Raw genomic sequence first — 16,354 nt, 5'->3', positions numbered from 1 at the left:
TTTCATTACCCAGACAACATCTTGTTACTAGCTCTCAGCCTGGATTAGCTTCTGGAGCACAAGAAAATCTTGCTTTCCACCCTGGCAAAATTTGGGTGGTTATTGAATTGGGAGAAGAGTTTTCTTACACCAACCCAGACAATGATCTACATAGGAGCGTTGTTCAACACCAGAAAGTGGCAGAAGAAGATGATGCATGTCAGATCACTGTCCGACCTATCTGCGTCAGGTTGTATGAGTTTAATCGGGACTATGCCATCTTCTATCTGGATACTGCCCTGGGCCCATTGGCACCTAAGGTTTTTTCAAGTAGGCTTCCTGTCACAGTGGAAGAAACAGTCGTTGCATCAGCGGATATTCATCTTGATCACCAGGAAGAGAAGTCTTCAATGGTGGATGAAGAAAGATCTGATCATGAAGCCACGTCATCTGCAGTGCTACTCTTGTACCATACTTATTACCAATGCAAGTTCAAGAGGCTGGGGTGCACACTGCAATCATCTCGTGGTGCAGGGAAAGGGGGACATTCCCACGGCAGAAATAGTCTCAAACGTCCTGGAGATACGGGCAGCCTATCCAGCCCTAGTGAGTCTACCATAAAAAGCCAGTGCTGTTACACTTGGACAACAGAGTGGCAGTGTCGTACATCCAATGACAGGGGGAAACTCACAGCATCCATTTGTTGAAGGAAGTAGAGACCATTATGCTGTGGACAGAAAGGAACCTGCTGGAGCTGAAGGCAGTCTACATTCCGGGATGCCTGGATGAGGAGGTGGATCATCTGTCCCAGAACTTTCAAGACAGCAATGAATGGTCCCTTCACCCCTCAATATTCAGCTGGATCATGGGTCTCCAGAATCCCCCAGAAATTGATCTCTTTGCCACAGCAGAGAATGCTAAATTACAAAGGTTTCTCTCCGGGGCCTCCTCCTCCCCGGGCAGACTCAGTGGATGCCCTGTTGAGTTCATGGCAATGCAGGCGTTCCCCCACAAACATCTAATCTTGAGATTCCTCCTCAGATTTCTGAAAGAGTCAATCAGAGTGGTGGCAATTCTCCCATACTGGCCAAGGAAGCCGTGGTTTCCCTGGGCAGTGCACCTCAGCACTTGTCATCCTGTCAAGATTCCGATCTTACCTCAGCTTCTCACTCAAGGGAGATTTATACTTCCAGCTCCTCACAAACTGAATCTTCATGTTTGGATGTTGAGAGGCAAAAATTCCAATCCCAGGGTTGCTCATGGGAAGTAATTTCTACACTGCTGAAGGCCAGAAAAACATCCACAAATTGTGTATACACCAAGATCTGGAATAAATTCTAAATGTTTGCAGCTGGCAGGTGTTCAGACCCCGCAGTCCCTTCTTTCTCGCTTCTCTTAGATTTTCTGCAAGCAGGCCTGATCCTTGGTCTCGGTCTAAGCTCCCTGAAAGTTCAGGTGGCAGCCATTTTGGCAGCTGCACAAAAGAGATGGGCAGAAGACATTCTTATCATCCAATTCCTCAGAGCAGTTAAGAAGATTAGGCCGCCAGTAAAACATGCTTTTCCTGCTTGGCATCTGTCTGTGGTATTGGACTTTCTGACAACTTATCCTTTTGTCCCATCAGAATCTTCTTCTCTATGAAATCTGACGCTCAAGACTGCCTTTTCGATTGTGGTGACTTCAGGTAAAAGAGCCTCGGAGCTACAAGCATTGGGGACAGAGGATGAGCATATATCCTTCTTCCTAGACAGAGCGGAGCTTCAGACAGTTCAAGGATTTGTGCCTAAGATGTCTTCCCGATCCACTCTTCGTGGAAGCTTGGGCTATACCTACCTTTCCAGATCCACAGTCAGGGTCTTTACATGAATTAGACGTGTCCAGAGATCTAAGATGTTACCTTCAGGCTACAGTGTCCTTCAGGGCATCAAATAAACTATTCATTCTACTTTGGGGCAAGAATAGAGTGAAGGAAGCAGCCTCAAGAATGACTGCCTCCTGGATTTGCAAACCGATCCAAAGGACATATAGGGCTTGAGGGCTGGATCATTCGGCAATTAAAGCCCACTCAACGAGAGCAGTTTCTTCATCTTGGGCGGCAAGGGTGAATGTCTCTCTGGGGACAATTTGCAGAATGGCTACCTGGTCTTCTCCAAACACATTCATGCAACGTTATAGAATTGATCCAGGAGCACTCACTTCCGTGGAGTTTGGAAGAAGGACAATTGAATCAGCTCTTACATTTACTTAATAAAATTTATTTATGAGCATTACCACCCAGTTTTTCAGCTATTTATTGTACCACAGGTATGCTGCCATGGAGGCACCAGGAAAATGGAAAATTGTATCATACTTACCGTAATTTTCCTTTCCTGGTGCCTATCCATGGCAGAATACACGCCCTCCCTTGGTATTTAATATGACAGGAGAATGCTGGGGGGGAGGGGTAGTATTGGTCTTTCTTTTATAATATATTCACTATCCTGAAAGGAGGAGATTGGGGTGGAGCTTATCACAGGTATGATGCCATGGAAAGGCACCAGGAAAGGAAAATTATGGTAAGTATGATACAATTTTCAGTTTTTATTTCTTTTGGATAGGGTAAGGCAGGGTCATAACCCCTGTCAGTTTATTTTGTGTAATCTGTGTCCAATTGGGGGGATTTCCCTTCACTTCCCGTCCCATAGCCAAAACATGTGAGAGGAAATCTTTGCAAATTAAGAGAATCCCTTGGGGCCCCCCAGGTCACTAGAACTAGTGTCCCTACTGGAAGATTTATTCTCAGTTACTTTTCCGGGACACAATTTGGTATTTTCTTTTAAACATGACAATAGAGAGAATGAATCTTCCTAATACATACACAGACAGCAATAAAAACTGTCAGGGTTTTCTAATCCATTTCCATTCTGTCTAAAACAAAAAAAAAGTTTTGTATTTAGTTGCACTTTAACTTATCTTTATTCAGGCCATTAAAAAATGGTCAAAACCTTCAATCTTTTTTTATTCAATGCAGGAAAGAGATGCCTATGTCATAACATAAAACAGTCTTCTGCTTATGTAATAATACATATTTTTCCCTCTTTACAGTAAATTTATTGCTGACCGTGAAAGTAGAAGAAGTCTTACAAACAGCCACCTTGAAAAAAAGAAATCCTGTGATGATTATGTAAGCCTATGTTTAGCTACTTATTATTTGTATACTATTTAGCATCTGTTAGTGGTGTAACATTATATATATTAATTGCCATTTGTATAGCATACAAACATGTGCATTAGAACTAGAGGCTATTTGGAAAAATACTCTTCTATAGCCATGTACATCTACAAAGCAATTCAGTTTTACTGTTCTGCTCAGTGGCGTCACTAGGGTTGGTATCAACTGGTGTGGTAAAACATGATGTCACCCCTCGTGTATCCTGCTCAGTGCCCTGCAGGCAGTGCACAGTCACCCCAAACTGGTCCCTGTAAATGATAGTATAGGGTGGTATAGTGGCAAGTTAAGGTAGTATAGGGTGCTATAGGGCGTGTTGGGGTGATATAGGGCAGTTTGAGGTGGAATGGGGGGTATAGGTCAGTTTGGGATGGTATAGGGGTGGTATAGGTCAGTTTTGGGTGGTATAGGGCGGTTTGCGCTACTATAGCGGTGGTATAGGTCAGTTTGGGGTGGTATAGGTCAGTTTTAGGGTGGTATAGGACAGTTTGGGGTGGTGTTGGTCAGTTTGGGGTACTATAGGGGTGGTATAGGTCAGTTTGGGGTGGTATAGGGCAGTTTGGGGTGGTATAAGGCAAGTTAGTGAGGTTTAGGGCAGTTTGGGGTGATATAAGGCAGTATGGGGTGGTATAGGGCAGGTTAGGGATCTATGCAGTGACAGCGTGCAGTAACTTACAGCATAGCTGCAGACACTCTAGGCTGCTGTGTCCTCGCCTCTTTCTCCTCCTTCAGCCACGAGATCAGCTAGAGTAAAGAAGTCTGTGGGAGGAGTGGAGGAGGCAGCCACACGCCTAGCTCTGCCCACAGACCCCAATTGAAGGAGATCCCCGAGGGTTAGCTTCACTGACTGGGGAGTGTTATAGGCAGCCTACCTCACATGGCTACGTGTCCTGCTCGCTCCGCTCCACTGCAGCTCTGCATTGCAAGCAATATATTGCACTGTGTAGCGGCGGTCCCGGTGTCACCCCTCTGGCAGGTGTCACCCGGTGCTGGCCCCCCCATAGCGATGCCACTGGTTGTTCAATCTAAGAATGTGATGGCGATCTGACACAATGTCCATCACCATATTGAACACTAGGGTTAAATCTGGCTGGCTATGTGGGTGTCTCCTTCTTCCCTCATCGCTTCATATGTTTCTCTCCGAATTTGGTCAGTAGGCTAACCATCCACAGTAGGGAAGCACTGATCTTCAGTCAAGGGTAGCTACACTCCCCTGTTAGAACTTCCAAACAGCAGGGAAGCACATTTGTCATGTCAAAAAGTAAGTACACCCCAGTGAACACTTCCAACGTTTACCACCACTTCAAATCCTAAAATCAGAATAAGGTGTTCCAAATTCTAAATATCACTGTAATAGGCACTCTGGTTTAAGGCTAGGTTCACCCCTCTGCGTGTGGCTGCGGACGTGGGAAATCACATCTGTTCCTGTTCCTGCACCTGCAGCCAAATCTCACTGCTTTTAGGAGAAGTACAGGGCTGCCATTCCTTCTGAGCATGCAGCACATTTACGGGTGCAGGAACTGCAGGGATATCATAGGGTCAAAAAAACATTTGATTTCCCTGCGTCCGCCTTTTGGAAAAGTTGCATGCACCCTTTTTTTGCTGAAACGCAGGTACAACGGCCTATTCATTTGAATGGGCTGCCTTGCCTACGCAAACCTGGCCCCCACAAAATGCAGATATGTGAACCTAGGGTAAAACAAAATAGTAATGTTACCATAATAATGCTTGAAGCTTTTCATTAAATATAACATTTGATGTACCGTAACATTCCTAACTAAAAACGGTTATTCCACTTTGAAATCTGTGCCAATTGAATCAATAAAATTGATTTAATGTTTAATGTAAATGTAATACACATCTTCTACACTGTAATTACATTTTAAAAATCAATAGCATATATTAAACTGAACTCTAGTTAATATTCAAGTTGCCACATTCTTTCTGCTTGCATGGAAATTAAGTTGTGCCTGCAGGATTTAGAGCTAACTAGAGAATTTTCCTATAAAATAGACACATACGTCCACCCAGTCATGCTGTGTAACATGTATGCATAAATAATGATATATTTACTAATGAGTGTTGTCATTTGACTCATACAAATATAAGCAAGTAAGGTGATTTTAAACCCTAATGCCGCGTACACACGACCGGACTTTTCAACAGACTTGGTCCGGTGGACAATCCAACGTACTTTGCAGCTGAGGTCTGCCGGACTTTCAAACGAACGGATTTGGCCACACACGATCACTCCAAAAGTCCAACGGATTCGAACGTAATAACGTAGAATAAGGAAGTTCATAGCCAGTAGCCAATAGCTGCCCTAGCGTCGGTTTTAGTCCATCGGACTAGCACACAGATGAGCGGATTTTTCGACCGGACTCGAGTCCGTCGGAAAGATTTGAAGCAAGTTTTATTTCTAGGTCCGCCAGACTTTTGGGAATAAAAAGTCCGCTGGAGCCCACACACAATCGAATTGTATTCCAGTCCGCCGGACGAAGTCCGTTTGAAAAGTCTGGTTGCGTGTACGCGGCATTACTTTTTTCTTTAAAATAATAAACCAGTTATAATTACCTGCTCGGTGTAATGGTTTTGCACAGAGCAGCCCGATCCTCCTCTTCAAGGGTCCCACGCCAGCTATCCAGGCTCCTCTCCCTCCCCCCCGGCCTTCGAGGAGAGCCTTTAGAGCTTCCGATCAGTAAATATGCCTTGGCCTCACCTGCAAACCTCCTTTCATGCATACTGTCTTCAGGATCTTAAAAACATTGTTGACATGCCCGAGTAGTATAGCTTTGTGCAGTGTGCTTCTGGGCTGCCGCAAAAAAAAAGTGCTGCGGATCTTATAGATCCTAGTGCTATGGTTGCATCTCTGACCCCTCTCCTTCTGGCCAATCATAATTCAAAGCTTGAGGTAATTTGCTTTGTGATCCTGGGTCCAACCTTAAGGATGTATTTCTATTATTTCTATATTATTTGTATTTCTTTGTTGCTGTTAGAGATTTTTCCTCACTTCCTGTCTGGTAAAACATTTCTCACTGTGACAGTAAGGCCGGCCATACATGGTCCGAATCTTGGCCGGTTTAGCAGGAACCGTCTGAGATTCGAACTGTTAATGGGCAGGCTGAATGTTCCAAGTTGATTGATTGATCAGCTTGGGTACAATCAGTCTGCTGGATTATCTTGCGATTATTGCTAGCGGCTTCTATAGCTGCTAGCAATAATTACTGTCTTCTCCCGGCTGGGACGGCTTCCCCTGCCCTTCCCTGCCCCCCGCCGGGAGAAGACAATGGCCTGGCTCAAATAATTCCCTCATCAGCACTGTCTGTGTTGATGGGGGGATTCTAGTTGGTGGCAGGTAAGAAATTTGCTCCCTGTATGGCCAGCCTAAGTGAGTGTAAGGGTACATTCTCTAACAGAGCCCCAGATAGTAATAAAAACCTGACAGTGGTTCCAAATCTTCCCAGCTGAATCCCCAACTAAAGAAAATGTTTCAAAATTTGAATAGGAAAACCTTACAACAGGGAGGCATTCACGTAAGTGGAAATGTTATGGTTTGGGGTTGCTTTGCTGGTTCCGGGCCAGGGCAGCTTGCAGTCATCATGTCAACTATGAATCGTGCTTTATACCAAAGTGTGCTGAATGAGAATGTGGGACCATCTGTCTGAAAGTTGAATTTGAAATTAAAATGGATCTTTTAACGAGATAATGATTCAAATCACGCTATCAAATCTACCAAACTCAAAAGGAAGCAAATTGTAGATTATAGACTGCACTCTTCAAAGCACTTATTTTAATCCTATTGAAATATTGTGCAGCTTTAACAGGCAGTTCATCCTAGGAAACCCATAAACCCTTGAAACTGAAGGATTTTTGCATGAAGGAGTGGACAAAAATGTGACTGAATTGGTGTCAGAGACTGGTACAGTTATGCAAAACACTTACAAGAATAGATTTCTTATAATGGGGTGTAGTGCTACTCCTGTAGGGGCCACTAGTAATAGCTGGTTATTCCCAAATAGTACAGAGGTGGTCCAGCATCACAAGCACCACCACGCACACCACAGTCCATGCACACCAGCTCCAATAAGTCTCTCTAGGGGGTGTCTTTTTGAAATGTATTGCTTGAAAAACAATAAACAGGAGAGGAGTTAGGGCATGGGATACTCCAAAACGATTGCACGGTAACAGGACACTCTTCTCTAGGCTTGCATACACAGGTTCCACTGGGGACACAGGGGAATGGTCAGTAATCTAAGACCCTTTGAGAGCTGTCTCAGTCCATAGCTACCTCTGGCACTTACATCCCAAAAGCACACAGTCACTAGGGATCACAATTTAAGCTCAGGGCTCCCAAGTCCCTAGGACAGCTGCACACCTTTCAGCTTCCTCTGCACACAGCCCAGTGAGGGAGACAATCCTTCTCCAGACCAGAACCCTTATGGTGAAGTCCTACAGCCAGCTCCTCAGAAGGTAATTTTAGGTTTGCAGCTCTGCCACTGCTGAGGCCTCAAATAACAGCCACAGTCCACCTCGGGGGGGGGGGGGGGGGGCAGCAGTCCCAGAGGCTCTGGAACGCTCCCTGCAAGAGAAAAGAACAATCTCTTGAGGGCTCCATGCTGATTATCACCTCCCCAGCCACCTTCTGGACACTTCCCCCCAGGGATTAACTAGGGCATGATAAATATTCACGCTGGTCATCTGACTCTCCCAGCCTCATATTCTGGAAACTTCTTCCAGCAGCAGGGGTAAGCAGTAAAACTCTCCCTTGACTGCTGAAGGAGCCAAAAACTAAATTTTCCTAGCATCCTATGCTAGGAGGGTGCTACATGGGCAATACCAGATTCTGATGCCAGGGCTGTACTCACTTTTAAACACTACACCATTACATTTATTTTTATTTAAAAAATTGCTGAAAATGAACATTTGCCTTGTGTTTTTATTCAGGCATATTTATTCAGGTTTGAATGGAGATCTAATGTTGTATGTTAAAATATGTTGCAAAAGTCAACAATTTCCATGGGATGTACTTACTTTTTTACTTGTCTGTAACTGTTGTTCATGATAGCAGCCAATCTGGTTCAGATATGATTTTATCTTATCTCTACTCGGCATTAAAGCATATGTATGATATTTTATTTATAATATATCAGTGAATAAACAGACAAGTACTTTTATTAATTGCAAGCATTACTTGTCCACAGAGTCCGGGGACTACATCTGTTGGAATGTCTGTGTTTAACTTGAGTAATGCTATTATGGGCAGCGGAATCCTCGGTTTAGCGTTTGCTTTGGCAAATACAGGAATTGTACTATTTGTGTAAGTAATGACTTTTATTAACATCTAAAAACTGTTTTAACATAATGTGAATGCTTATAGTCTGTTTATTAGGATTTCTTATGCAGTGCTATGTGACACCATTATGAAAGCTATATACATAGGTGTGCACACAGGGTGTGCCAGGGGTTCCTAGGCACACCCCAATCACCCAGTGCAGTACCGATCTTCCCTGCTTCCTGGCGCCCCCTGTCTCCCCCTGCAGTGCTGCTAGCTAAATATTTAATTTACCAGCACCATATTTCATGTACTAATCGCCCCTGTGTTCATTCATAAGTGAAGCATAGTAAACAAAGCCACGCAGCACAGAGCACTTCCCATTTCTTCACTGTCTAGTGCAGCTGAGGCTGCAGAGAGGGGGACTGGGGAAGCTTTGCCCTCAGTCCCTTTCTCTGTCTCAAAAATGAGACCTCAGGGGTCTGTTTGACCAGGATCACACAGTACTGACTGTTTGACCAGAGGTAGGCAACCTTAGAGTGGCACAATTAAAAAGTAAGGCAGTTTTGAAGAAAACTTGGGACCAATTCACTCCAGGATCACACAGTACTGCGGAAACACACACCCCGTTTTCCCTGTGTGGTGCATTTTGACAGCCCATTCATTTGAATGGGCTGCAAATCACACTAGAATGCAGAAAAAGTAATGCATGCATTACTTTTAAAAGCACGCTGCAGCAAACAGCATGAAAATGCGGAACCATGCAAAATGGTGCCCACAAATGCACTGCATTTTCGATCTGTATTTGCTTACCGGTAGTGCGGGAAACGTGCATAGGATGCATGTTTCCTGCGCACCACATTTTTTTGTAAACTGGCCCTTAAAAAATATAATAATGCAAATGTTAACATAAAGATATGAACTTATCCAAGTTAGGAGTAACTAAAGTTCACAAGTCAGGAGTATATAGCGCAGCGTTCACAGGTCAGGAATATATAGCCCAGCATTACAGGTCAGAAGTATATAGCCCAGCATTCACTGATCAGGAGTATATAGCCCAGCATTACAGGTCAGGAGTATATAGCTCACCATTAACAGTTCCAGAGTATACAGCCCAGTATTCACAGGTCAGGAGTATATAGCCCAGCATTACAGGTCGGGAGTATATAGCTCACCATTAACAGATCAGGAGTACAGCCCAGCATTAAAGGTTATCTGTGTTTTTTTTTTTTAAACAAACATGTCATACTTACCTCCTCTGTTTAGTTGGTTTTGCACAGAGTGGCCCCAGTTCTCCTCTTCTGGGGTCCCTCAGCGGTGCTCCTGGCTCCTCCTCTTCTCGAGTGCCCCATTGGAGAGCTGCTCTCCCTCGGGGCACTCATGCGGTCACGCTCCCGTGTCCTGCTTCTGCATTTATTGACACATACAGCTGGACTCAGGAACCCCCCCCCCCCAAGCTCCCCACAAGTCAGGAGTAACTAAAGTTCTCAGGTCAGGAGTATATAGAGCAGCGTTCACAGATCAGATGTATATAGCCCAGCATTACGGGTCAGGAGTACATAGCCCAGCATTCACAGATCAGGTGTATATAGCCCAGCATTACAAGTCAGGAGTACAAAGCTCACCATTAACAGATCAGGAGTATATAGCCCAGCATTAACCGATCAGGAGTATACAGCCCAGCATTAACAGATCAGGAGTATACAGCCCAGCATTAACAGATCAGGAGTATATAGCTCAGCATTAACAGATCAGGAGTATATAGCTCATTATTCACAGATCAGGAGTATACAGCCCAGCATTAACAGATCAGGAGTATATAGCCCAGAATCAACAGATCAGTAATATATAGCCCAGCATTAACAGATCAGTAGTATACAGCCCAGAATTAACAGATCAGGTATATAGCTCAGCATTAACAGATCAGGAGTATATAGCCCAGCATTAACAGATCAGAAGTATACAGCCCAGCATTAATAGATCAGGAGTATATAGCTCAGTATTAACAGATCAGAAGTATATAACTCAGTATTCACAGATCAGGAGTATACAGCCCAGCATTAACAAATCAGGAGTATATAGCCCAGCATTAACAGATCTGTTAATATACAGTTGTATGGCTGAGCTCGCACTGGATTTGCATGAAAAAGGTGCAGGAACTATTATTTTCCCTGCGCTGGAATTGGATCGCATGTGTTCACACCCATGCAATCTGATTCCTGACCAAATTCACAGTTCGCATTGCGATCTGCGAACCAATCTGGGGTGCCATTAACTTTGTATTGACACCCGCCGTAGTTTGCAGAGGGCTGTGTGAATTGCGTGCGAGGAAGATGCGATGCGGAAACCGGCACTGGAATCGCGCTGGATCCCACATCCCATATGTGTGAACCCAGGCTCAATCAGTTATTATAAAGCAGTTATTATATTGTTCAGTTTTTAGTGTAGGCAAATTGGTTTGGCTGAGAGCCAGGCCTGGGTTGAATCTGGGTCAAGGATTAGTGATTCAGGGAGGCTGGATGACAAATACAGGCAGCTCTTCAGGTGCCTCCCCTTGTTTTCTGGAACCTTGGAGATGCTTCCAGATGTAGTGGGTGGAGGCTAGGAGGCCCCAGCCAATCCCCAGCAAATGGGCTTGCGGGGGGCAGGCCACTTCATAAATAGCCATGAGTCATGCCAGCGGGGGCAGTCGGGTGGAAGATGGAGATGGAGTGCTGAGAAGGCTGTCGTGGCCCTTGAGGATATCCACTACTCTGGGGGGGGGGGGGGGGGGGGGCGCGTGACTTCGGGCTTGGGGCTTGGGTGCTGGCAAGACATCCCAAAACACATGGAGAAAGCCCTTCCTGGAGGGATGGGAGCAAGGAAAGCACAGTAGGAACAGGTCAGCATGTCTGGGAGATCTGAGAAATCAGCTGGGTGGGCTGGGAAGTGTTCAACTTCGGCCTGGGGAATGTGGACAGAGTGTCAGTCTGAGAGGACTGTGGGGAGAAGTTAGTCAGGAGGGCAAGTGAAAGTGACAGCTGCTGCCAGGCGGGTTGGCAGTGCCTGGAGAGGTGGTGCTGGTATCAGTGACCACAGAGAGGAAGTGCTGGGAAAGTGTGAGCTGTGTCACCCTATCTGTTCTCCAAGAATGGGGGATGCAAGTCCCTGCCTGTAATGGGCCTTTGCTACAAAACCACAACAGGATGATATGGCTGGCTTTCTGCAAGCAAGTGTGTGCTGGAAGAAGAAGAGGAGATGTATATCGAGACTGTATACAATCCCTATCCAAGTTTATCACCCTGGGGGGGAGTGCTACATCTTGCCCGTACAGCATAAACATTCTATGTGTTTTTGGTGCTGCTTTTTGGATGTACTAGTGCTGATTACAGTTATGTGTTCTCTATTCTCTCTGTTTCTCTTGTTAATCTGGTACTGTAGTAGAAACTGCTATTTGCTTTGTCCTCGCAGCCTTGATAGAGACACAGACGGCAAGAAAGCTTTAGCTTTAGCTTTGTGTTTTAGAGGAAAATCCAGATTATAGCGTTGACCTGAAAGAATATATGTTGATTGAATTGTAGGGTGTGATTTACTGGTCATCAAAATGTCATGTTGGGACAGGGTTGCTATAACACGGCCCGAAAAAAGCATGCTGTATATCGCAGACTAGTTAAGCCCAGTAAAAGCCCTGTAACAGCCTTGTAAAAAAAAAAACCTGACAGCTCAGGTCAGAGAAGCTGTACTAACAATCCTATGTTAGTACAGCAATCTCTCCTACTGTTCTATTTGTTCTGGCAGGAGGACGACACCCCCACCAGAACACTCCGGTTAGTGCTCTCAGCCAGTGGTTGAGAGCACTGTGTGATGTCATCACACAAATGTGTGATGACAGGCTGTTGGAAGAAAATCTGACCGTTTGTACGCTCCATTAGACAATTGTCAGATTTTCCGCAGACAAATGTTGGATGGCAGGTTTTAAAACTTTCCGCGGACAAATGTCTGCTGTGGGATTTTCCCAGCGTGTGTACACAAGTCTGTTGGACAAAAGTCCAAAGTACAAATACACATGCTCGGAAGCAAGGATGAGCCAGAAGCGGTCTGTCTTGTAAACTCGTAATGGAGAATTAACATTCGTGATGTGGAAAATTACGAAATCTCAAAATGCAGCGCACATTCTTTTCTTCTTTATTTAACAGCATAATAATGAAGCTGCTTTGCTGGTGATACTGATGGAGTTATGGCAAACACATTTTAAAAGACTTTTATTTTCTAGTGATATCAATTATGCTTTTTTTTTTTTTGGGCAAGTTACCACAACACCATTATCCCGTAGTTTTTAAGATCAAAGATACAACTATGTTGGTGTCCCTTGTTAATTTTACATTGTATTTTTTTTTAATGTAACTGCCTACTCCCAAACTGAAGAAAAACACAAAGCCAAGTATTATTCTGAACAATTTTTTTTATTGTGCATTAAAAAAAGAAAACACATAAAATTAGGCACGCTATCTGCCAATAGAAATTAAAGTGGAGGGCCACCCTGAAAAAAAAAAGATCATTAATATTATTAAATTTTTTTTTTTTTAAAACATTAAAAAACATTTTTTTTTTACTTGGTCAGAAATCGCTGTTGCTAGGCAGTCTTCCTAATCTGCCATCTTCCTGCTCTTCGGTGATCTTCGGTCTTCTGGGTAATGGGGCACGCAGTGTTCTGGGAACTGTGTGTTCCCTAACAAAGCGCGTCCCATTCACAAAGCGCCACGCGACTCGCGCATGCGCAGTAGGAAACGGGCAGTGAAGCCGCAAGGCTCCACTGCCTGTTTCCCTTAGTACGAATGGCGGCGCTGGGACCTGAGAGCCAAGGGACATGTCGGCCTCGGCGGCCGACATCACGGGCGCCCTGGAGAGGTAAGTCTCCTTATTAAAAATCAGCAGCTACTTTTTTTTTAGCTGCTGACTTTTAAAAAAAAATGAAAAGCTGAAACGCCGCTTTAACCAAAAAGTGCATCCAAAAATATAGAAAATATACCAAAACAAATCATTATTCAACCAAAAAATAAAAGCCTCATGCATGTGTCCTGTTTCTTAATATAGGACGTCAACAATGCAAAGAGTTGGTGAAAGCAGGGGTCCGTCACTCAGAGATAATTCCGAAGATCATCCGGATTATTCTCCTGGAGCTCCCGCAGCAAAGGCATATGACATAATTGGTCACAATTAAATAAGATAAGATAACATTTTGGACCCCCAGGAGGTTTAAGCCATGACGGATATGCCTTAAAATGAAGCCATTAAGCGGCACACTGTCACCGCTGTTGGCGCTTCCAACTTCACCCAGTCTTCCTTCTGGGTTAGTGCCCTCCAGCCATTTGAATGGCCAGACTGTGCTGTGCACATGCGCACAAGAGTCGTTGCGTTTGCAGCACAGCATTCTCAATGGACAGCATACTCCAGTGTGCTGTCAATTCAGAGCACAGTGTGCATGCACCAGTGGCGTCACCGGCTGCTACAGATATTAATATCTCCTAAACAGTACAGGTTTAGGAGCTATTCATTGCACCTACATTTTTATAGGTTTACCTTTAGGTACAAGTCATAAAGCAAAGTTTACTACCGCTTTAATTTGTAGAATATCTGTTTTTCACTTTTGCTTCTGATGGTATGGATGTAATTGGCTGCAAACAACTCCCAGGGGAATTGCATAGCTAATGAAAGCAGTCTACAATCATTCGGAAAGTCAGAACAGCAGAGAAAAGGCTGAAAGTAGAAACTAAAGGCAAAAACAAACCTGACTGGTGTTCTAATCCTTCTAGAACTAAAAATAAAATAAAAGTTTGCCTTCAGTTATCCCAAAAGTCCAATCTATGATATAATCAAGATCAACCAAAGTAAGCAGAAGTCAATGTTCAAGACATGTTCAGAAGCATGAATAAAGTATAACTGATGTTGCCCCCTTTGTTTGTTGCTACCCAGCCACCCAACTCCATCTGTCACCTTCCCATTAAAGAGACCACACCTTTACTTGGAGTAATAAGTTGCCGTAGCAGCCTCTTTATTAATTAAACATAATAAACATATCAAAAGAAACAATGAACTTATCATATAACTGAATACACTGAAAACGCGTTGGTCTTCTGCAGGGCCTTCCCTCTCCCCACCCATTAACATACCAATCAACCGGCACTGCGATCGTATTAACTGTACCAGGCCTCAAGCTGATATGCTAGCTCAGAGGCCACCAACTCTTGACCGCAGTGCCCCCCATTCACCATCTTCCATATAACCATTGTTATATGGCATCAGCAACGAGCCCATATCTCCAATGGGTCCCGCATCAACTTCTCTGTGGGGAGGGGTTATCTTCCATTACCTGACAGGGACCAATATCCGCCAACCGCTACGACATCCAACCAACATCTGAAACAAAAACGTGTTAACACCTCCTGATAACAAAAGGATTGCCACGCCCATCCACCAGTACCCCGTCCCCCCTCATCGTATGCAACTAGGGAGGGAGGGTGGGAATCTTCTTCCTCTGACTGACGCTGGGGCGGGCGGCGCTCACTCCTCGTGGCGCTAAACTCCGCCCCCCTGCTCTATCTACCTATCCCTGCTTCCCAAATTTACTGTATTCATGCATCTCTCCGCCTACCACCTGCGTGGTACGTCTCCAAGCTTTCTGAATGTTACTACAAGCCAGAAGCCAAAGTTGAAAGCCTAACCTAAAGAGCAGATCAGAGAAATGCATGTGCCGAATGTTACTGTTATTTGCAGACACTTGCACATTGAGTCAGCACACTGAACAAAATCTAAATACTGTAGATCCCCTGATGAAACTCTTTTCTCTGTTTTGAATAGTATGTGGAAAGATTAGAATCTCTCTGACACAGATTAATTGCAGTCCTTGTCACAGTTTATACACTGGCAGAGTCTGCCAGAGGATTGTTGAGCAGGCAGAGGACGGACCACGGACACAGCCCACTTTCCCACATGGGCGGTTTGGATGGGAACAAACTGCCTGTACGTTTCCATCTGACTGTCAACCGATCCGATCCGCCAGACGAATGTCGCCATGGATCGGATGTCAGTGGGTGTCAATGGACACATGTCTATAGATATCTGCTGCTCCATAGAGTGCAATGGGTGGTCTGATCGGTCCACCCATGTAAAAGGTGCCTTATGCCGCGTACACACGTATCAGGCTATCCGGCGGACTTAGTCTGGCGGACAAACCGCCGGACTGTCCGCTGGACTTTCCGAACGAGCTACCTGCCCACACACGACACCTTTGCCGCGGACTAGGTCTGACGGACTAAGTCCGCCGGACTATCCGCCGTACCGCCAGACTATCCGCCGTACTTTTGAAATGAACGGACTCACCCACACACGGAGGAAAGTCCGTTCATTTTGAGGGCGGCTCCAGGTAGCTGGGACCAGCGAAGGAGGAGTCGCTGGCCCGTCACCTGGTATGGACTTAAAGGGGAATCCCTACGCCAAAAAACGGCGCGGGCCCCCCCCAGATCCATATCAGCCCCTTATCCGAGCACGCTACCCGGCCGGCCAGGAAAGCGGGTGGGGACGAGCGAGCGCCCCCCCCCCTTCTCCTGAGCAGTACCAGGCCTCATGCCATCATCCTCTGGGACTGTGACATCATAATGGGCATGGACATCATCCGGCGTTGTCCCTATATAAGTCGCCACATGCCGCGTGCCTGTCATTGTGACCAGAGACAGCGACGAGGCAACAGCTCAAGAAAAGAAGAACAGAAGAACAGAAGGCGGCGGCGACAGAAGACCAGGCCACCGCTTGTGAAAGAGCTAGAAGAAGGCGCGGTGGCCCGGCAAGAAGAACCGAAGAGGGGGACAAGACCCCCGAAGAGGGGGACAAGAGGGCGGCGGCGAAGAAGAAAGCCGGGC

General features: G+C 45.3%; 1 protein-coding gene across 2 annotated transcripts in view; it reads left to right on the top strand.

Annotated features, from left to right (window-relative positions):
- Positions 1-16,354, top strand: part of SLC38A1 (solute carrier family 38 member 1) — a 138,510-nt gene that overhangs the window by 43,781 nt on the left and 78,375 nt on the right. For both annotated transcript variants that reach the window (XM_077473017.1, XM_077473018.1), the window contains 2 exons: positions 3,064-3,142; positions 8,389-8,504. In XM_077473017.1, coding sequence (XP_077329143.1) covers positions 3,064-3,142; positions 8,389-8,504 — 195 coding nt within the window. The remainder of the gene's footprint in view (positions 1-3,063; positions 3,143-8,388; positions 8,505-16,354) is intronic.

The sequence above is a fragment of the Lithobates pipiens genome, unplaced genomic scaffold (assembly GCF_037356315.1).
Source record: "Lithobates pipiens isolate NorthernLeopardFrog02 unplaced genomic scaffold, aLitPip1_a1.2 Scaffold_8, whole genome shotgun sequence".
Classification (NCBI taxonomy): Eukaryota; Metazoa; Chordata; class Amphibia; order Anura; family Ranidae; genus Lithobates; species Lithobates pipiens.
The sequence above is the reverse complement of the archived record's forward strand: the minus strand, read 5'-3'. Positions and strand labels throughout refer to the sequence as shown.